At 40.7% G+C, this 22,969-nt stretch overlaps 2 protein-coding genes across 3 annotated transcripts in view; one reads left to right on the plus strand and one right to left on the minus strand.

The window, feature by feature from the left end:
• Positions 1–22,969, plus strand: part of SLC2A8 (solute carrier family 2 member 8) — a 75,744-nt gene that overhangs the window by 42,598 nt on the left and 10,177 nt on the right. The window contains exons 2-6 of one of the 2 annotated variants that reach the window (XM_084649911.1): positions 13,053–13,098; positions 15,176–15,355; positions 18,059–18,221; positions 19,259–19,465; positions 22,370–22,469. In XM_084649911.1, the coding sequence (XP_084506037.1) occupies positions 15,255–15,355; positions 18,059–18,221; positions 19,259–19,465; positions 22,370–22,469 (571 nt within the window). In that variant the 5' untranslated portion in view covers positions 13,053–13,098; positions 15,176–15,254. Of the gene's footprint in view, positions 1–13,052; positions 13,099–14,557; positions 14,643–15,175; positions 15,356–18,058; positions 18,222–19,258; positions 19,466–22,369; positions 22,470–22,969 lie in introns of those variants that run through there. The other variant, XM_084649910.1, reaches the window with a different exon arrangement.
• Positions 6,498–14,555, minus strand: FBXW2 (F-box and WD repeat domain containing 2). Its single transcript, XM_084649925.1, has 8 exons — positions 14,464–14,555; positions 14,159–14,264; positions 11,533–12,041; positions 10,939–11,133; positions 9,709–9,842; positions 8,642–8,728; positions 7,659–7,828; positions 6,498–6,975 (listed from the first exon to the last, which is right to left on the minus strand). The coding sequence occupies exons 3-8, from the start codon at positions 12,020–12,022 to the stop codon at positions 6,687–6,689; spliced, it is 1,365 nt and encodes a 454-aa protein (XP_084506051.1). The 5' UTR covers positions 12,023–12,041; positions 14,159–14,264; positions 14,464–14,555; the 3' UTR covers positions 6,498–6,686.

Here is a 22,969-nt window from a genome sequence, read left to right on the forward strand (position 1 = left end):
CATAAGTGCTTGTATACATATGCAAGAATTCTAAATACTAAGATGAGTGAACTTGACTGGCTGGTATTAAATAAAAATATTGATATAATGGGCATCACAGAAACTTGGTGGAATGAGGATAATCAATGGGACACAATAGAGTGCAAAATATATAGGAATGACCATGTAGGTTACGCTGGTGGGGAGATGGCGCTATGTGTGCAAGAAAACATGGAGTCAAACATAGTAAAAAATCTAAAATGATTCAAACTGTCTCATAGAATCTCTAGGATCAGAAATTCCATGCTTGAATAAGAAGAATATTGCAGTAGGAATATATTATCAACCACCTGCCCAGGATGGTGATAGTGACTGTGAAATGCTTAGGGAGATGAGAGAGACTACATAAACAGAAAACCCAATAATAATGTGGGATTTCAACTATCCCCATATTGACTGAAAACATATCATCTCAGGATGGGATGCAGAGATCAAATTTATTGACACCATTAATAACTGCTTCTTGGAGCAGCTGGGCCTGGAACCCACAAGGGAAAAGACAATTCTTGATTTAGTCCTAAAAGGAGTACAGGATCTGGTCCAAGAAGTGAATATAGCTGAACCACTGAGTAGTAGCAACCATTATGTAATTAAATAGTGAAATGCCTGCAAGCTGCATGGAAAAACATTTTAAAAATACCATAATAGGCTCAAATTGTGGAACTTGTGGCCAGGGGCTGTTGTGACGGGGGGTCAAAAAAGCATTAGATAAATTCATGGGGCATAGGTCTAGTAGTGGCTATTAGCCAAGATGGTCAGGGATGCAACCTTATGCTCTGGGTGTCCGTAAGCCTCTGTCCTGTCAGACCTTCTGGCAGTCAACAGGGGATGGATCTCAATTGTCCTGTTCTGTTCATTTCCTCTGAAGCATCTGCCACTGGCCCCTGTTGGAAGACAGGACTCTGAGCTAGATGGACCATTGGTCTGACCCAGTATGGCCGTTCTTATGTTCTTAATGCATGGTGATCAAAAGACCTGAGGTACTAGGGAAAACATACGTTTCTTAAGAGTGGCTGCTAGAGCTAGATTTAGGCATCAGTCATAGGGTGACCAGACATCCCGATAAAATCGGGACTGTCCTGATTTTTAGTTCTTTGTTTGAATAAGCAAAAATGCAGTAAAAAGGAGTGGAATAGATGTTTGAGAGAGTGTGCTGGTTTTTTAACTTTAGATGGCGTCAGGGTTCCCTCCCCACTCTGAACTCTAGGGTACAGATTGGGAACCTGTATGAAAGACTCCCCCCAAGCTTGTTTCTACCAGCGTAGGTTAAAACTTCCCCAAGGCACAAATTGTTTGCCCTTGGAGGGTACGCTGCCACCACCAAGTGATTTAACAAAGAATCAGGAAAAGGACCACTTGGAGTTCCTATTCCCCCAAAATATGCCCCCCAACCCCTTACACCCCCTTTCTTGGGGAGGCGTGAGAATAATATCCTAACCAATTGGTTACAAAGTGATCACAGACCCAAACCCCTAGGTCTTAGGACAATAGAGAAATCAGTCAGGTTCTTAAAAGAAGGATTTTATTTAAAAAAAAAAAGGGTAAAAAAAAATCACCTATTTTTGTAAAAATCAGGATGGAAAATAACTTTACAGGGTAACAAAAGATTCAAAAACACAACAGAAGTTCCTCGAAGCTTAGTTTCAAAGTTACAAAAAACAGGAATAAACCTCCCTCCAGCAAAGGAAAAATTCACAAGCAGAACACAAGATAATTGAACACATCTTGCCTGACTTTTACTTACAATTTTTGTAATGAGAGACTTTTAGGATGGTTTATAGGAGAAGAAGTTTTCTGACCTGATGCTTCTCTGCTTCCCAAGAGAACACACACAACAAAGCCTCCCCCAAGATTTGAAAGTCTCTTCTTTCCCCATTGGTCCTTTTGGTTAGGTACCAACCAGGTTATTTGAGCTTCTTAACCCCTTACAGGTAAGGGGGAATTCTAGGCTACCCTTAGCTGTGTGGTTATGACAGCTGGCATTAAAAGGGCTGCCTTTTTCAGCTGCCCCTAGGTGCCTAAAAATGTTAACTGGTCTCAGCTGTGTGCAGGGGCTCTAACAGGCAGCTTTTGAGGAGAAAAAGTTGGTGCTAGCTGGTTACTTGGAAGGAGGCTGTTTTGTTTCTAGGTGGAGGAGGGAGAGCTGTGAATGCTGAGACTGCCCTCAGTTTTCCATAATCTTTCATCTTATTATGAAGAAACAGTTATTAGCTGATTCTAGTTCTTTGTAAATCGGTTAAGATCTATTGTGTTGCTCCTTTATGAGTTAACCTGTACTACTGTAATTTTTTAACTAGGCCATATGGAGAAAAGAATTGAACTATACTAGGACTTGATTTTTTTTATACATACACTTTTACTTAGCTTTCAGTGAATGGTAGGGGTGTGTGTGATGTTGTACTCCATATGCTTTATGAAAATATGCTTATGAATGTGAATATGATGTAACTGGAATATGCTTTATGCAAAAGGTCTCTTGTAAAGTATCATTACAAAGCTTATAATCTACTGAGTGTGTTCATCCTATTTGTTTGCATATGTTATTTCTATGTCTTGAGTTAGGAGAATAAGATATAAACTTGTTTACATCAGTAATACATATTAAGTGGAAGCCATTAAGGGTGCTTCAGAATCAATGAACTGTAAATGGCTCTGTTTACTTGCAGACCTACCTGTGGGCCAGCCCAGGAAGAATGGAGGCTGGGGTCTCACAGGCCATGTGATCATGTCACCTAATACTGGAATCCATCTTAATCCTTGTACTTTTCCATTCAGAAGGAGGGGTGGGGCCAAGCACAAAGGACTCCTGCCTTGTGCAAAACTATAAAAAGGGGGTGGAGCAGAACAAAGAGGCTGCCAGTCATGGAGATATTGCCTGTAATCAGTTTCTTAATGTACTAGGCTTAGACTTGTGTTTTTGCTTGGTGATTTACTTTTTTCTATTACTTGAAATCACTTAAATCCTACTTTTTATACTTAATAAAAGCACTTTTGTTTATTAATGAACCCAGAGTAAGTGATTAATACCTGGGGGAGCAAACCTCTCCCATGCATATCTCTCTATCAGTGTTACAGAGGGCAGACAATTTATACGTTTACCCTGTATAAGCTTTATACAGAGTAAAACAGATTTATTTGGGGGTTGGATCCCATTGGGAACTGCGTATCTGGAGATAGATAACCTGCTGAGTTGTTTTCAGTTAAAGCCTGCAGCTTTGGGGGCATAGCCCAGACCCCGGGTCTTTGTTGCAGCAGGCTAGCATGTCTGGCTCAACAAGGCTAGGTTCTAGAGTCCCAAGTTGGCAGGGAAAAAGGACTTAAAGGTAAGTTTAACACATCAGGTGACAGTCCCAAGGTGATCTCTGTGACAAAACCTGTCACAGGGGGGAGGAAAAAAAAATCAGACACCCTCCCACTGACTTGTTTACTAATGTGTTCATTCATGCTTTATTAATAGTGATAGTGGTTTCGTATGCTAAGATACCAAAAGCCAAATCTGTTCCCCATGCAGAAGGGCCCTCCTTACTGAGGAAACTTCTGGCAACATTGGTAGGTAGTGGGGACTCCGTGCTGTCTACCACTTAGGGTGGTAGACAGGTTATTTTTCATGTCTATAAATAACTTTTACTCAAATGAAACTTTAGGTTGCAGTCTCACAATCTGATCTGCCCAAGCAAAACTTTCCATCCATTCAGTTCCTTATCAGTGAGCTTTTGTGGAGTTGCAGAAATCTGTCTTCACAGAACAGACTGCAGTATTGGACCATTAGAGAAGGGGTTTTACTCATACAGGATTTCCCTGTAGCATTTAGGTTTTCATTCAGCAATTTATAATTTGACTTTTATATTACACTTTTGGGTTCCCACTGTAAATGACTGAATTAACTACTTGATACTTATTGTCTCTTTGCTGGCTGATCTCTTCAAAATGATTCTAAATCAGCGTTTTACATATATTCCATCAAAATAAACATTATCCAAGTAATCATCCACAGCACAGATAAGCATTATTGTTTTGTTTGTACTGCTCTTCGCTAGGTCCCCATTGTGAGTTTCTGTGGGAACAACTTCTTCATCCTCAGCTCATGGTGCTGCACCACTAATTAGCCAAACCCTTGTAGGCCCACATAGCGTATGGAGGAAGGGGAGGGCGCAGGGCAAGGGACGGATAGAAACTGGTGCAATAATAAGCAACTCCCTTGTATTTTGGTGGTTCTTGAGCAGCGCCTAAAGTGAATGGTAGCAAGTTATCAATAGCCGTAATGTGCTTATTGAATAGTCATACAAAGGCCTCTATCAAACCAGCAGGGTATCCCTTTAGTTTGACTTGGGTTAGTTCTGATGGCTTAGCTGTTCTGTAAAGCACTAACTAATTATATTGCGGTATCACGCTAACGCCCTCTCTATTTATCCAAGTACTAAGTGAGTCAAGTATCCGTCAGTGGGGCTGTGCTAGTGCATGAAGAATCTATAGTTAGTCGCTCAACTAAATTCAAGATAACCCTTGAACAGGTACACTGCATAAAGTTAAGAGATTGGTCCTACTCTTACACTGGCCTTAACACTCACTTAGCACAGCACATTAATGTAATTCTTTTGTAATTCACCATCCCATTCTAGTTGAGTGCTTTCTTCTTGGTTGGGAAAAAGGTAGGATACACTACAGACCCATTTTGTCTTCCAAAATGTCATATGACACCATGACTAAGCGGAAACAAATTATGGGTGAATTGTCATTTTAATTAGCTGTGGTGATTAGCTGACCACGTGTTTCAGTCACAAGCATGTAAAGTGTCCCCAAAAAAGAACTGAACATCACTCCTCACTACATCTGCAATCGAGTTGTGTATTTTAACCAGTCTCAACAAAAAGAAATTACCATTGTAAAGGGGTGAATGGGTTAGGACTCTGGTTTTAAACACCTGGGATCAAGTCTCTTTTTCTGTGACTTCCCAAGTCAATTAGCTCCAGATCCTCACAGATATGTAGGTATGTAACCCTGATTGAAATCAATGGGAGTGAGGTGTTTAAACACCTTTGAGGCTCTGGTCCTCCCTTCCCCATTTGCAAAAAAGGAATTACTGTACTGTCCTACCAAACAGGTGATGTGAGGATATGTACATTGAAATGCTGATCGGAGCCATGTAAGTGTGTTAGGTAAAAGACAGAGTCATTAATCTTCAAGCAGTCTTATATTTAGAAGTGGTGTAAAAATAGACATGGAGGGGAAATTTCATTTTCAAAATGTAGAAATGCAGTTCTAAAGCATAGGAGTCAGGTAATGATGGATACAGCTTTTAAATATAAAAGTCAGATTCAGCATAATATTTGAATACCTACTATTAAAAAATATTTACTAAAAATCTTCTCCCCCTACATTAGTGAGGCCTAGTAAAACTGGTCAGAGAAGAGTACAATGGATTATTTTAGTTCTATTCTTTCATGATTAGAACTCCTGAACTCTTATGAAAACGGGTATATTCATAATGTCACAATTTTCATCCTCAAATCCAGATTTAACAGGTACTTCTGTACTCATTAGCACACTATTATTATGTTGGATGGTGGACAGCCCTTCGATGTCATTTGACATACAATGTATGAGCCTAAAGCCTGCTGCCTAGGTCTTAAACAAGTTCCCTTCCCTTAATGTTTTCCCTAAATGTATGGATTAAACTGTGCTCTGACAATCAAATTCTAGAAAACAGTTATGCAATGTTAATAAAGCCATACTGGGTGAACTGTTGGAGAATTTTGTGCAAAAATATTCCATGTTTCAGTCCCTGAGGAAAGACCAACACATGGTCCAAAATATTTATTCAATAACTGTGCAATGGCACATTAAACTAGCAGGTTGGCTTTATTGTATACTCTGTGCAGGAAAAGACTGTTTATTTCTGTGCCAACTTTACTCAAGCCGTAAACCGTAAAAAACACTAGCCCACAAATTCTCCATGTTCACATCCTGCAGTTATTTATGCTGCTTATCTCTAAGAATTTGCCCCAGTCTGGCTAACGGAAGGGAATATCACATGAACACAGGCCCCTACTTAAAATGAAACAAGCTATTGCTGTCATCAAGAAATATTCTGATAGTAGTGAAAGGACTTTACTGCTTCCTTGACTTCAGGTTGCTAAGAGTTTAAAGCTACAATAAGGAGAAACCAAGTTCCTGAAGAGGCTGACAGTTGAGGAAATCATGCCGTTCTACACTGAGTATTCTGTGTACTGGTGCAGTTTTAGCACTGTGATTAGCACTTGATGTTACATGTATAAGATAGTAGCTTCACCTTCTGTTTCAGCAAAAGATATAGGACAGAAGTCTTTCAGATCAAACACCACTTCATTTTAGACTTAAATGATAGATCTGAGTGATTTAAACTTTTATAATCTATACTTTGTCAAGAAAACCCAAATATGTATGCTTAAATATGAGTACAGATTAAATTAATTGGCAAATATTGTTAGCATGCTGTGTTGTATTATGTCAAAACAAGCCCATCTCTCCCAAATGCCCTAGAAAACAAAAAATAAGTGATTGTGCATTGCATGATGATACCATTAGGTGTGCAACTTTGGTTCATGCAAAGTCTTCTTTCATGGACACACTGCTTCAAGTCCCAGACTCATGAATGTCCTGCCACATCTTCAGCCATGTTCTTTCCACAATACCAAATGAATACTGTGGTCTGGCATACTGGTGGCAAAAACCAGGCCCATGTCATTTTGGCCATCTAGTCCATTTAGCCAAGACATTTCACCAGCCAAAAAGCTCGAACCTCTCTTTGACTTTCTATATTCTGGCAGTGGCCAGCGGCTAATCAGTTTTTCTGTCCTCAAGTCCATTATATACAGATATTTGTTATCAAATAATAGGGCAAATATATCTCCAAAGCCCAGCAAGGACAAGTTTGCAAAATCAGGAGGTTTGATGACCCTGAAAGATAAGACAGTGTTTAAATCAGAATTGGTATCACTGTATATTATGAAACTTCATCCCCTATATGCATCTATAGAGAGAGGAAATTGGAGTCTAAGGCCAGAATGATCTAAGGAAGAAGTAGTTAGTTTCCCTAAAGAGCTGTCAATATGCCTTAATCCAGGCCTGCTCTAGGTTCATTCCTTCTTATTTGAACATGTCCCACAAAGATATATTTGAAGCCAGATTAGGAGGTGAAACTACCCAAGGCAGGTAACAAAGGCAAAACTGTGCTTTTCTTTTGGGTTAGAGACACAGCTGGCTGAATGAGCTAGGATCCTTCGAAAGAGGTCTGTCAGTATTTCCATAATAAATCCTATTCTTGGGAAATTATGATTTTGGATGCCAACGGTATTCTGGGACTGAGCATACAATTAAGAGTAACGCCAGAACAGAATTTAATCTTCTCTGACCCCCTCACCTGCAGTTTGCAGGACATCTGATTACGTCATTCCACTAAATTCTGAGATGTTTTATGATGCGTCTCAAGCCCAACAGTACCGCGAGAGGGATCGTCCTTACGCTTCCTTGACCCACCAAATGGCTCTGTAGTCTACCTTAGTGGTTTTGAACCAGATTGTTTTTTAAACCTCAACAGTAAAGCTTCACATGCAAAGTTAGTCTCAAACTGAAAGATGTACCTGAGAATGTCATAGCTGGCAAAGTCCCACTGGTACAATCCTAAAGCTGAACTGCACACTATGTATTTACCATCAAAGTGCAGTCTGGGCTGCAGTGAGATGCTGCGATCTTCAGATACGGACAGGGTTTTTAAGCATTTGCAGTTTATTTCTCTTCCAATAGGCCAAATCTGCAATTTAAAAAAAATCCTGTTTTTCATACTATAAAGCATCTCACGCTGTAAACTGCTACATGAACAGAGAGTGATTTCTTTGCACTTATTTATGTGGTAGTCATTCTGGGCTGCCAACAACTAGTGAATTTAGACAAATTATATTTCAGACGATTTCTGGAAGTGGAGTTCCTGACCACAGAAGGTATTTGGTTTTCAGGTTTTTCTTGCTTTCAGTCTACAGAAGAGTAGTAGTATTGACCGTGTGTGTCTTGACTCAAGCCTGAAGTGTTCCTCTGAAGAGACTTTTTTAGTTAATATTCAATCTCTTGCATACAGATTAAGTGAATGAGGAAAACAGAATAGTTTTAGCAACAACATGTTTCACCAAATCTTTTGCTAGTCCTCTTAACTATATTAACTTTCTCTACCCAATCAGAAGATTAATAAAGTCCCAATGAGCACACTTATGAGAAACATTGTGAAGCTCTAAACTATTTATTAAAATCAGAACTCCTCCTCCCAAACTATATGCCCCCCTACTGAAGAAGAGTTTGCAACAAGAATATACTTGGCAGAGACTGAAGGCCTTACTACAAACCCAGGGCTACCCACTTAATGCACACCCAGCCATCTGATATTCAGTCTTAAAAGAAAAGCATAGAACCACCACTAGCTTTCAAAGACCCATTTGTCTTCTATACAGTGCTTCACTGATAGGCTATGGGGAAAAATCCATGTACTCTTAAAAGCGCCAATGAATTTCCTAAATGCAAAAAGTACCATACTTCTCTGCACTGTGATACACATTTAAACAGACACAGTACATACCTTGATTTCATACTTATCTGCACTTAAAAGAATATAATCCCCAGGACTATGCATGAGAGATTTGACTTTACACTTCTGCAAAACCACCTGCAATTGAAGAAACAGTTAAATAAGTCTAAAGCTCACTAAACAGATTCCCAAGTTCATAAAATATTAAATTACCTATTCAAATCTAGGTAAAACTTGCTCTAGTTTATTGACAATTTGAGTAATGGAGGTTTAAATACTGATAATAGAGGTTTAAAAACATTGCAATTTTGCTATGACTGTGCCTTTGGGGCACAGGTTCTTTTAAGGAAGAATACTTTGTCATCAAAAAGAACCCAGAACAATTAAGACTTTGTGTTCCCACTGCTGACAACTCATTGTGATAGAAAATCCTTTCATGTTAAGCTTGATTCTAGAATCACCCTGACTAGCTAAGAACTAAGCATTCCAGCTTCCTCATTTGAGAAAACTTTGCTCACCTTCATTTTGACTGTACACTTTACAGACAAGCAGCACTTTTTTTCATTGTAATTATGCCTTTCAAAGTAGCTTGGCTTCAGTACAATCACACTCATTCCTGGAATAAAACATTGAACCCTAATCATTCCATTCACTTTGCTATAGGAACTACTTCATGTAAGTGGATTGAATGTTTTCACTGTAGCTTTTGTAAGTGCCTCTTCTATGAAATATAACTATAGCCGTGTTGGTCCCAGGATATTAGAGAGACTAGATAGGTGAGGTAATAAAACTTTAGTACCTTTCCCAGACCTGAAGAGCTCTGTGTGGCTTGAAAGCTTGTCTCCCTCACCAACAAAAGTGGGTCCAATAAAAGATATTACCTCACCCACCTTGTCTCTCTTCTGCCAAAGGGTTATTTTCTAACATTTTAACAACGATTTCCTTTGAATCAAAACTGACAATCCCTGCGTCAACCACTTATCTCTGGTTACTGACAGCCCACCCCCTGTACGGCTGCAAGTGAAGGAATACCACTTGAGGAGATATGGGATGTGTATAAAACACATGCACAGTATTATCTTGCAAAGCAAGATTTGACTACATCAATACAACCCTACCTTAGTGACCCATTCAGTGTGTCCAGTAAATGTATTCAGGCACATTCCTGTTGATAAGGCCCATACTTTCAAAGTGAAGTCTGCAGAACCACTGACCAGAACATCGAGTTCATCATTGTAGTCCACACTAAAAACTACAAGCAAGAAGGATTTTAAATGAGTAGCACCACTCTCTACATTTATCCTCATCTCATCTGAGATGAGGGTACCAGGCCAAGACTAATAACCTCAATCTTCAAAGGTTCTAATGGTTCAGATTGAATGGTTACTTTAAATACATGTATCTGTTATTTCCACCCCTTAAAGCTTAGATTCCCAAGGCTATTGGTTCTTCTCCATGAAATTAGAACAGTATCTCAATTAGCAGGGTTATTTTTTGACTGATGTATGAATTAAGTGTAGTGTAACCTAATTATTTAGGCCAGTCCCATTGTAGGTGTTCCAGAAGTAATTTTGTTTTAAATATCCTAGTTCTGAAAAGCCTTAGCCCATCAAAAAAAAAAAAAAACTTACTACATTTAAAGCCTCAGCTGTTCTGGTAGGCAGCCTCCTGTCCTCGGTGCAAGATGAATTTCTAAGTGGTCATGTTTACATAGCAGGATTAGTAAATTCCAGATACCCTTCCAACTCAAAGGGGCAAACTGTGGGCCCACGAGACAGCCCAAATAACCAAGCTCTACATGAGGGAGACTTGGAAGAAGGTTGGAGAGAGGGAATTCTCCTTCCAGGGTGTGGAGCTGCAGCTGCTACTGCAGCCTGTTACACCTGCTGTGACCCCCTCCAGAGGAAGAGAGATGTGAAGAGTTACCAGGGATACAGGCAAGTTCAGATCCACCAGCCCTACCTCATTCCTCTACACAAATCCTCCCCCGGCTTGGGATGTAAGTGGCTCTGGCAAATTGTGCTCCATGTCACACTGAGCAGGCATCAAGTACTATACTACCAGAACTATACAACTTGTATTGTGTCCATGTCCATGCAGACCAGGGTGTCCCTAAGCCTAGGACTTACCCCAAAGAGCAGGCAGAGATAGTGTGCATATTTGTAGATATTTTTTGGTCAGGTTCCCCCTCAAAAGAGATGAGAAACTGATTCACAATATGAAATTCACAGCACAAGTAGCAGTGTCTGCTGTACAATGGTCCAATTCCAACCTCCGTTTCTAATTTGACAGGGATAAAGTCACAATTTGACTGGTTGACTTAAAAGTTGAATAAAAGCTCAACATACCTGCACCGGTATGCCCTCTGAAATGTTGGATCTTGGCCCCTGAGCTCCATTCCCAACAGGCTACTGTGTTATCAAAGGACCCAGTTACAAGCTTTTGCTCATCAAACTTCACTGTAGCACAAGTGTGTGTCTGGATACCATATATGCACTGCCCTGTGCTTACATCCCACAGCTTTGCAGACAGGTCATCTGAACCTATAGTTTAAGAACACGGTAGCTAGTTGCATTAAAGTGACAGTTAATTCCCAGACTTATACTGGGCTTTTCTCCATGTTTGTCTTAAATTAAGTATTTCCTCTCTACTCACGCAGTGTGAGACTTATTTAATGAGGAAAGTTCTAGTTTTCAGGGAATGATGAAGTCTCAACATTACACAAACACAACTGAAACAATTTCAACTTAATTGGTAGGTGCATGGCCTCCCAGTTTCCCACCTTCACTCCTTACAATTCCATCCCTCTTCCAACACCACCCCCAGCACAGCTATCATAAGTCAGATTAAACAAATGATATTGTTACAAAATAAATGGTAAAGCTCAAAGATGAGAAATCTTTAAGCATCATAATAGACTCCAAGGCTACTGGGCTTCCTACCTGTACAAAGAAGACCATCTTTATAGTAAAGTGCATATACTCTGGCACTGTGTCCAATTAATGAGGATGTCTCAAAGGCTTCATGGTCCCTCAGTTGCTTCATTCTTAAAATAGCCTTCAAGTAAACCTTCTTCCAATGCAGAGGATCCTGAACAGAATCATCTATCTGCCAACCCAAGTTCTTACAAGCAGTTTGCCACACCTCTGTGCAGGCACTTATAACCTTATTCCACTGCTTTGACACGAGGCAACATGTGAGTAAGGTCTGAGGATCAAGCCATTTTAACAAATAAAAACTGAGTTCCAGAGGAAGGAGTTTGAGGAAGTCCCGCTTAAGGAGAATCTCTAGGTTATTGGAGAGGTGCCTGAGCTGGACTGCTCCACTCAAACTAATCAGGTGATCCAGAGTTTCATTTTTCTGCAAGTCCGTCAGAGAAAAAAATGTAACAGAAATGTTATCAAGCCATGCTTCAAAGTCCTTTTTCTCCATAAGGTTATGAAAAATTTACCTGTGGTACATCAAAATATTGTGTTAGTTCTGTTCAAAAAGATAATGTAAACATTTCTCATCTTTAATCATTGATTTATCAGCATTCTCAACCTCATATGTTGATAATGTAAGTCAGTGTACAAAAAAGTACTTTCATGCATTCAATAGATAAATATACAGCATTTACAAAGCAGATTAAATGGTCTTAGGAAATGTATTTGGCCATAGTGTTTCTCTTCAAGATGTTTTTGATTCATTTTAATAAGCTGCTGTCACAGGTCCCTGGAATGAAAGGGCTTACAAATGCCAAACCCACCTGGGGCTGTTGCATCAATACAGTGGGAAACAGGGTGGCGGATATATAGAGATCCAGTCTGAAGGTAGTTGAAGAGCGTGGTTCTACTCACTCTTCAGAGAGGTGAAGGAGGCGAGGCCTATACTCAAGAGGGACTAAGACGGATCTAAAGCATGTGCCCCCTAAAGCATGTGCCCCCTAAAGCATGTGCTTTGGATCCGTCTTAGTCCCTCTTGAGTATAGGCCTCGCTACCTTCACCTCTCTGAAGAGTGAGTAGAACCACGCTCTTCAACTACCTTCAGACTGGATCTCTATATATCCGCCACCCTGTTTCCCACTGTATTGATGCAACAGCCCCAGGTGGGTTTGGCATTTGTAAGCCCTTTCATTCCAGGGACCTGTGACAGCAGCTTATTAAAATGAATCAAAAACATCTTATTCGAAACACATTCATGCAAAGGTACAAAGCACACAGACCAAAGAGTAAAACCAGTAAATATCTAGATGTATATTTTCCCTTGCCTAACCCATAATCCTTCCTTGCCAACTTTGGTATAATTTATCTAGCTCAGTTAGCTCCATCTCTGAGTTGGTAGAAGCAGACAGTTCTGTTGCAGTTTGTATCTCTCCTATGCCTGTCAGCTCCCACTGATGCCCCCTGGCAAATCACTCAATCAACTCCCTGTTCTTGGCTTGGTGTCCCACAATGGTTTAGTATCCTCTTTTGATCCTAGGTTTAGCACTGGGAAGAGCAAGCCATTCTAGCTTGGATGGAGCCCGGTAAGTAGCTTCTTCCCAATTAATGGCTCAGCCACTGTTATATTAACCCCTTTTGAAGCAAGTTTCCCCCTTACAGCTTCCTCTGATTTAACTCTATGCTTTCAGGCAGGCTAATATCACACCAAAAGTGAGGTACATAAGACTTTATGCACAGCCTCCATAAGATATAGATTCATATTGGTATAATCAAATAAGACACACTTCAATCTGTGGTCACTAAAAATCACCATGAGTTATTTATTCTTCCAAAGAGTCTCTCATTAGCCACTTACACTGGTTAATCTATTAGACAGCTAGTTGAACCTAGTCTTTAGAAATCAAAATCCAAGGTACTGAAAAGGCATTAATTTAAGATTGTAAGAGTCTATAATAAATTTGTCTCCAATAGCAAAATACATTAAAGTAAGGTATGTGTCCTAAAAGCATTGCAAGGAGGAAAGGTAATGAACAGTTGTGAAAACTTATGAAGACACTATATGGAATGGTCTAGATAATACTAAAATCTGTTCTGGTTTCTGACTAGTAAATCTAATGATTTTGAGTGGAACAAAAAGCTTAAAATCCAGTTGACCTACCTATCTCCTGAGTATGCAAATGTTGCAGAAATCGTTCTGAGTTTTCCAGTATTTGTTTCATTACTGATTTTGGTCAAGCAACTCAGTCTATTGCTTTTAGTCACAGTGGTAAAATGTGTTAACTGTACAGTTCACCAAATACAGAACAGACCCCCAATAATCAGATGCTGTCTGACCACTTTTTTCTGACAAAACTTCAGGCAACTTCTTGCAAGCCCTGCTAAGACCTGAACTATATAAAATCGTGCCCTTTGTTAAAGGACAAATGTAGCACCAGTTGTGAAAATGCAGCACCAGTTGTGGACATGCTGGCAGGCTAGAACCTGGCTTTCACGGATTTCAAGGCCAGAAGGGACCATTGTGATCCTATACCTGGTTACTGTGTAAGGTGGGGAGGGGAAGTGTAGCCACTTGCCAGCTACGCTGTTCGCTGCAGAATGTCGGGCGCTTCTCTAGGCTCTGGCTGGGGGCCCAGGAATACTCACCTTAGGTAGGTGTCAGGCACAGGGCGTCTCTCAGCAGGCACCAGCCATTGCTCGCTTGGCTCCCTGGAGCCCAACAGGAGCTGGGATTCCTCTGCAGCCATTTCTCCTGCAGCAGCAAAACAGAGATTCAGTCACTGCCTCGCCACGACCCCAGCCTAGCCGCTGCACCGCAGGATCCCGCCCCGCGCGCTCGCCGAGCCCTTGGCACCCACATCTCGATCCCTCCCCGCGGAGGTCACTGGGGCCTTGGGAGGAGGCGGCCGGGGTCCTGTCCCACCCCACTGTCCTGTCCCCAGGGGTCGAACCTGCCGCCACTAGATCCCACCGCAAGCTCAGCCTCTACCCGAGCAGCTTCCGGCGCGCAGCCCGCACGTCATTGTCTTGCGCCCCGGCCTATCGCTATTTCCGTTCTCCCGGCCCCCTAGGGGGAAAGGATCGTGAGAGAAGGCGGCGGGGTTGTGGCGAGCCGCTGTCGAGCGAGCAGGTAGAGGCTCTGCCCAGAGCCATCCCTTCAGCACAGCGCGGCCGGCTGGCCGGCCCGCCCGCCCGGGGAGTCAGAGCTAGGCCCATAGCGCTCGCTAGTCCTCCACGCCTAGAAAATCCCCGGAAACGCTTCGCGGAGGACTGGACAAAACGGACCGCCGGTCCCTCCGTCTCTTCCCTCGGCACCTGAAGCCGGGACTTTGAGGCCCGGCCGGCGTTAGGTTCCGTGCGCGCGGTAGCTAGTTCCCGTCGGAGGGAGCGGAGGTCGGGGGCGCTCTGCGCACGGTCCTGCAGCTGCTGCCCCCTCCCTGGGTTGCGCATACGGGGAGCGCGGGGCTGGCGCCCATCGCTGCAGAGCGACTAGGCCCTTCCAGCCCCTGTGGGTGGGGCGCCTATTGCTGCGTCCCGTAGACTCTCACCCGAGCTCTGGGGTGTCCCTCTCTTCCCTAGCCCCACAGAGAGGGGTTTGTAACCCTCCACACCTACAGTAGTCTAGTGATTCTTCTATTTTTGCTTGTCCCTTTATTTCCCTAGGCTGAGGCCAGGCTCACCCGACTGCCATTGCCAGGAGAGCGCTACTTTGGGGTGTGTGTGTGTGTGTTTAAATACACAAATGGCTACAGAGGAATCCCAGCCCCTGTTGCACTCTCGGGAGCCTAGTGAGCAATGGCTGCTGCCTGCTGAGAGCTACCCTGTGCTGGATGCCTACCTGAGGTAAGACCCTTGCTTTTCTGAGCTGGAGACATTGGAGTTCCTGGCTGACTAGTAACAAAGTGTCAATGTATGGCTAAAAAGAGAAGGAGGACTTGTGGCACCTTACAGACTAATCAATTTATTTGAGCATAAGCTTTCATGAGCTACAGCTCACTTCATCGGATGTACTCTTTTTCTTTTTGCCAGTACAGATTAACACGGCTGCTCCTCTGAAACGTGGAATGTATGGCTGCCATCCCTACTCGATGTTTCCAGTGAAGTCTTTCCAGAGACTTCACTTGCTCCTTCCCATGTAGGGGCTCCAGCCTACATGCCATTTGGCTTTGAAATATTTGACCCTGCTCCAGACTAGACTCCATTCAGATTCTCTCTAGCTCTCATTTGATTTCTTTTTCCTACTTTTATTGAATTTGTCTATTAGTTAAAAGTGGTTTTGACATAGCTCTCACCGAACAAAATAAAAGGCCGCAAACGATGCAGTATAGTTTTATAATGTGGCATTCCTACAACTCTCCTGAGACATAGTGGCAAGCTCAGTGACTAATATGGAAGAATATCACAGTATGAGTTCTGGGCACAGCGGAGTAGAGTGCCTAATGGGCTGGTAGGAATAAGACTCAGTGAGGAAAGCTGGTTGACATCTGGCTGACTGAAAACGAAGCTAAGCAGGTAAGTTTTAAACAACACTTAGAAAGGAGTTAGATGTACATCTGGATGTCTTCTAAAAGATGTGCTCCAGCTCAACCAAAAGTGCTTCAGGCTAGAATCACTCTAGTGAAATTCTGTCACCTGTGTGATGCTGAAGATCAGATCATCATAATGGTCCTTTTTGGCCTTAAAAACTATGAACGAGGGCAGACTGCTCTAGTGAGCTGACGTGATAGTATGAAGGACCTAATATGAAGAAGGGGTCAGAGAAAATGCAGTTTCGGGGAAAAGAGCTTGCCAAGTTAAATGGGAGCACAAGCAATGGTGAAGACAAAGGCAAGTCTTGTAGTGGGTCACAGAGCAAGTGTAGGTCCTTCAAGACAAGGTTGATGTAATTATGTTTGTAACAGGATTCCTAACAGACTGTTTGACTTCCAAGAGCTGCTATAGCCAAAGAGAAGAGAGTAGGGTCTTGAAAGCAACAGAGTAAGGAGTAAAACCTGGAGGCAATATGGTCTGATGGATTGGGACTGGGACTTGAGAGACATGGGTTCTATTCCAGATTTGCCACTCTGACAATATGACCTCAGTGAAGTCATTTTGTCATGTTTACTCATCTTTTGAAAAGCATGTTGAGAAGTATGGATGGAAAGAGATCTTGATGTTCTAAATGTTCTGATTCTAGTTTAAAATAAAGATGGACTTTGTCCTGGTACAAAACTAAGTAGGAGTTAGAGGATGACTGAAAAAAATGTTTTAAAAAACATACATGCAGAAACTGAGAGTTGGCTTTGAGTGCTGGGAGATTTTTTTTTTTTTTTTTTTGCTGTATCCAGACCCACTTTGAACTAGTAAATCTTTTAGTCTAACATCAAAATGGCTTAGAGCTGAGATCTGACTGCAGAAATATGTTTAGAGCAGAAGTGGAAAGTATCGAATTCTCGTGCATGCTTTTAATCTCATGTTAAACACAGGTTACTGTGAAATAGTAAAGATTAGGTTTTGACACACTTCTGAAAATAAAAGGATGTGTTAAATTTTGTGTGGTTGGGAAAGTGGTGGGTGGTTGTTTAATGTTACATAACAACTGATGCAGTTCCTGCAGCCATGTCAGCAGTTTCTGTGGAGAATCAGGTGACAGAAGTTGTGGCTATGGTTTGAAACTAAATATTTGTAATTCAAAAAACTTCCTGAGAAAGCTCTTCCATTTCTGTTACTAAATAAAATATCTTTGTTCTTAAGAAAAAAAGAGCTTTTTGTGTTTTTGTGCTTAAACTGGCTGAAATGTTTGATTCCAAATGAGTCAGTAACCCCCACTCCACACAAAAAGTGGCTAAATTGCCATTGCCTTTATTACTAATTTCATTGGCTTTGCCAATGCGGGAGGGTGTGTGTGTGAACATTTTCTAATTCTAGCTCTGAGAGAATTAAATGTCTGTAAACTCAAGTCCAAATCAGTATGTGTGCACATAGATGTACTGGTTCCCCTCAAAGTACTGATTTTATAGTGTGTCCACAATGATTATATTTGATTTTAGCTGTGATCCTAGGCTGTTTACTATGATTTATAGTTTGAAATACTGGCCCCTTTGAAGTCAGTGGAAAAACTCGCATTGACTTTAGTGGCACCAGGATTTCACCATTTCTTAAAATATGATTGAGTGATACTTCTTGAAAAGAGATGTTCCAGTTTATGTTCTGTTCAGCTTCTAACCTCACTTGCTACTACTTTGACAGCCTTCTCCACCTCTAACTCTCCCTAAGATGATACCAAAATAAGCAATTACATTGTGTGTTCTGGAACACTTAAATTACGTGGTTTTTTTTTTTAATGTATTTGGACATCTCCAGATTATTACCTGGACTGAGATTGTCTGATGGCTTGCACTGAGGATTCTGAAACATTGAACTGATCTATTTACATACTTGATTGACCAAATCACACAATTTGTAGATATAAAGCATATTATAAAACAGAATTTTCTTTGGCTTTTGCAGTATTGTGAGAACCAACAATTGTATACACATGCAGAGTTTCTGTTTGACTCATTACAGCAAAGTCCAGAACAGGAAGCTATATCTGGCCACCTTTGCTGCTGTTTTGGGACCCCTCAGCTTTGGATTTGTCCTAGGTTACAGTTCACCAGCTATTCCAGCTCTGAAGAAAATTAGTGACCCTAAATTAAGATTAGACACCAACGAAGCATCATGGTTTGGGGTAAGTCTCTACAAGATGCATTTTCATAGTGTGTGACTGATTTGGTAAGAAAAAATTCCTTACACGTTTTCAGTTGTGGGGCAGATCTATTTTGAGAAGACTGTCTGTTTTGTATGAGACTAGGCTGCTTGCATTTAATAATGGAATATAGACCTTTTCAGTTCTAGGTAATTTGTTCAAATTTTAGTCTGAGTGACTGAAAGTTGTTTGCACCTGGTGGCTGTTCGATAGTCTGAAATTAATTTAGAGTTTTCTGCCCCATTCTATGAACTCATTGCACTTGGCATTAAGTCGCCTCCTCTTGGTAGTTTCAGTAGAATGGCCAAAGATTAAATGGGCCCTGGAGACTCGGCTCCCCTCTCTTGCTGCTAAATTAGATTGCGCTATATTGAGGGTGAAGCATGTTGTAGCACCTTGCTGTGCCACTGCTTAGGCAGCAGGGCTCCAGGATGGTCAAGATGGCCACTCTCCTGAGCCTTTAAATTGTACTTTTAAAAAGATGCATGGTGGTTCTATTTTTAACTGACTATGGCTAGTATATCTTTTTCCACTGCAATATCTTTTAATTTATACACATTTATTTTTATATATGCGCACGCACACACACACAGTCTAAAACTGATCTACTATCTTTCTGTGGTGGATTAATGAACTTTGGGTACATTTCATAAGAGTGTTAACAAGAGTGTCACCTGTATGATGCTGAAGATCAGATCATCATAATGGTCCTTTTTGGCCTTAAAAACTATGAACGAGGGCAGACTGCTCTAGTGAGCTGATGTGATTGTATGAAGGACCTGATATGAAGAAGGGGTCAGAGAAAATGCAGTTTCGGGGAAAAGAGCTTGCCAAGTTAAATGGTGTCCTGGCTATTGTTAAAAGTGACTAGTTTATGAATGGTTAGGTAGGCTAGTCTTTGTCCCTTAGTCTAATGACTTCTGCACATCTTCTTTTAAACCAAAAAGCAATGATTAATTTTCTGAAAGGCTGTAGAATGTATAGTCATTTATCTATTTGTGTGTGCTTGTTTTCTGAAGTCTGTAGTAACATTAGGAGCTGCTGCTGGAGGAATACTAGGAGGCTGTATGGTGGATAAACTTGGGAGGAAGCTGAGTTTGATGCTGTGTTCAATACCATATGTGTCTGGGTTTACAATTATCATATCTGCCCAGAATGTCTGGATGCTTTACATTGGACGAATATTGACTGGGTTAGCCAGTGGCATTACTTCACTTGTTGTTCCAGTAAGTGAAACAGTTCTATTTTTTCTTATTTATTCAGCACACTCTGGAAAAATGTTGCATGAGATAATATAATCTTAAAACCAGGAGTGGAACCACAGCTATGGCACCCAAATAACCTTAACTCTGCCCTGTAGTGACACCATGCAATAACCATATGACTATGATCATAGCATATTCGTGTGTGTGGTCTTATATTAAATAGCATTGACTTTAAAGATGGATTACATGTATTTCCTCTTGGTGTCTCTCTGAAAGGCAAAGCTAAAGTGTTTTGGGTTTCCGAATGGCATTTCCAGTCCTCAATATGTTTGGACTTCTTTTCAGTTTAATATTAACTCTGAATTTCCTGGATTTATAACACTTGTTGTTAGTGCAATGTCACTGTAACACTTTTTTTTTTTTTTTAGAATTCTACATTATTTTCAGTCTTCACTCCATTTTAACAGTCTTTGTCCGGGAATTTCCTTGTCCTTCTTAACATTTATTTGTTTAATACATAAACTGTTAATAAAACAAAGACTACATATCATTATCTTTCTAAAATTTTTTAAACTCTTAGGGTCAGATTCATCACTGGGCTGTAGCTGCTTTACAGCATTTTGGAGCGGTGGAAAGCAGGCAGAGTATATACATCCGTTTACTGCTATCTCCTGACTTTCATTTTTCCCTGTGCGTGCGCGTGCGTGCGCATGTGTGCACACACTACTTTTCCCCTCTCGCCTACCCTCAGTTTCCCCTACCTTCACCCCTCCACTTCCCTTTTGTCCTCATTGGTGAGCAGATCTAGTGTAATTTGTAGTTTTCAAGGGATCACAGTGTTGCCAGCTCTTGCAAAGTAAATGTAACCTTAAGTCCCTGGAATTAGGCGGCAAATAAAAAACCCAAAATTCATTATTGGCTTAAATCATGAGACTTTAAAAAAAGTTATTTTTCAACACTTGTGCTTGGCAGTACTCTATAGCTGCATTTTCCATTACTGAAAGTTTATTTGTTGTTAAAATGCATTAATGACTTCAGAGAAACTCTCAGAGCTGTTCACTTTCAAAAGGGCTGCCCTATTCTGTTCTATAGGACTGAGGCCACAGGCTACCCTCAGTTAATTAGCCTCTGGCTCCAGCCCTTATTGTTTGTTATAAGACACAGCAGCAACTTTGAAAGAAAAGCGTTCTTTGTGGAATTATCTGAAAGAACACTTATTTGTCTGTCCTTGCCAACTTTCCCTTATGAAGAAAAATGGCACTGAAGACCACTAATCCTACTTTACCAAAAAAATAAAAAATCTTCAAATGTAGCCTGTTCCTCAGAGGGATTTCTGTGAGGTTTTAATTATATGGGAATTTTAAAGTCTATTTTGTTACGAAAATTATTAGGGGGACACAAGGTTTGTGACCCAATGCAGGGATGACCTGGTATTTACCAGAGATTGATGTTTGTGTATGTGTGTGTTTTGTTTTGTTTCTTTACCAGGTAAAATCACAGTTGTTACTGCCCTGGGAAAAACTAGTTAATTTTTTAAATAGAAAATGCCTTAAGTTGGGACTATGCTATTAATACATATCACATTACACTTAGTTTTAGTTACCTATTCAAATTGTGGTTACATAAAGCAGAAGGGTTGAACAAATAAAATGTAAAACTGCTGTGGGTGTAATACTAATATATAATTATGATATGGAATGTAAGAATGTCTATACGTTTTGGCTTGGTATTTTTCTCAAGGAAGTTGTACATGTCATGACTCATATTTCAGTTCTCAATATTACATAAACAAAAATCAAAACGTTTGACTTTTGTATGAAAAATTACAATAATGCAGAGGTGTAAGCTTGAAGCGTTAAGCAATGAGAAGCATGCAGAGTTGCACACTGCCATTCTAGATCCATTTGGCCATGTAGCATTCTGTAGCAGAAGACAAACTTTGATGTAGTGTATAGACTGAGCCTATTCCACAGTTTTGAGTGAATGTATCCAAAGCTTGAAAAGATTCGTTCTATGCTTGCTGCACACTGATGCAATTATTTTTCCTGGTTTAAATCTGTATTTACCAGCACCCTGTCCTAAACTAGTTTTTCCCAGGAAATTGCGAACCCCGACCCAACATGAAGTTTCTTATGGGACTATCTTAAAATTAACTTGTTTGCGTTAACTTGAATAGATTTACTTTTAAATTCTCAAAACTAATTCTCTGCCCAAAGAGTAAGGACTGATTTTTGGGAAGGATCCAATGTATTCTTCATATGTAACGAAGATGAATCCCTGCTTTCAGTGCAAACTTAGCTCTGTCAAAACTATGGAGCCATGGCGGACACCTCCATAATTGCTCATAGGGCTCAACTGACTTTAGAAGTGGGTTCTGTGGTAGGTGTGACACTGCCAGTATAGCATATGGTGGGGCAAGAGCTGGCAAAATCAGATTTTCATTATCTGAAACAGGGTAGGAAGTATAGAGGTTTTTATGTTGAATTAAAATGCTAAAGTCTTAAACCGTGGACCTACAAAGGTTTGTGCGCAGATGAATCCTCGTGCGCAGAGCCCCATTCAAGTCAGTTGAGTTGTCTGGGGCGCCATCTCTGTGTATCTGTGAGCAGAATCATGGACTTTATTTTGTAGTTCACATTCAGCATCCATGTCTGGAATGCTAACTTATTGTCTTCTATGCAAGCTGTGGCATTTTGATTTCTATTAATTTCGGCATGTTTGTTGGTATTTTTGGTAGAGCCTTTCATGGAACCAATCTAAATTTCCAAAAGTGACACTGCTGGATCTAGTCATTCCAGTGTAGCTGCTTATGATTCATATTGGGATACCATGGGTGTATTTTAACAAGTTCTTTTCAATATCAGCTGTTCTTATTTTTTTTAAAAGTATTTTGTTAATATTTTCTAATTATGCATATTTTTTTAGGTGTATATTTCTGAAATATCCCACTCAAAAATTCGAGGAACACTTGGCTCATGTGTTCAGCTGACGGTAGTGACTGGTATACTGGGAGCTTATGTTGCAGGTATTGCACTTAGTTATAGAATCATAGACATGTTGGGCTGGAAGGGACCCTGAGTGATCATCAAATCCAGGCCCCTGTGCTGTAGTAGGACCAAGTAAACCTAGACCATCCCTGAGAGGTCCAATGTGTTCTTAAAAACCTCCAATAGAAGATTCCACAACCTCCCTTGGAAGACTGTTCCAGAGCTTAACTACACTTAAAGTTAGCAAAAAGAAAAGGAGGACTTGTGGCACCTTAGAGACTAACCAATTTATTTGAGCATAAGCTTTCGTGAGCTACAGCTCACTTCAAGTACTCCTTTTCTTTTTGCGAATACAGACTAACATGGCTGTTACTCTGAAACTTAAAGTTAGAGAATTTTACATAATACCTAACCTAAATGTCCCTTGCTGCAGATTTAAGCACATTACTACTTCTATCTTTAGTGTACCTGGAGAACAGGCCTGTTTATAATAGCCTTTGACATACTGGAAGACTGTTATGAGATCCCACCCAGTTGT

The sequence above is a fragment of the Lepidochelys olivacea genome, assembly GCF_965140295.1.
Source record: "Lepidochelys olivacea isolate rLepOli2 genome assembly, chromosome: 16".
In the NCBI taxonomy this organism is placed as follows: Eukaryota; Metazoa; Chordata; order Testudines; family Cheloniidae; genus Lepidochelys; species Lepidochelys olivacea.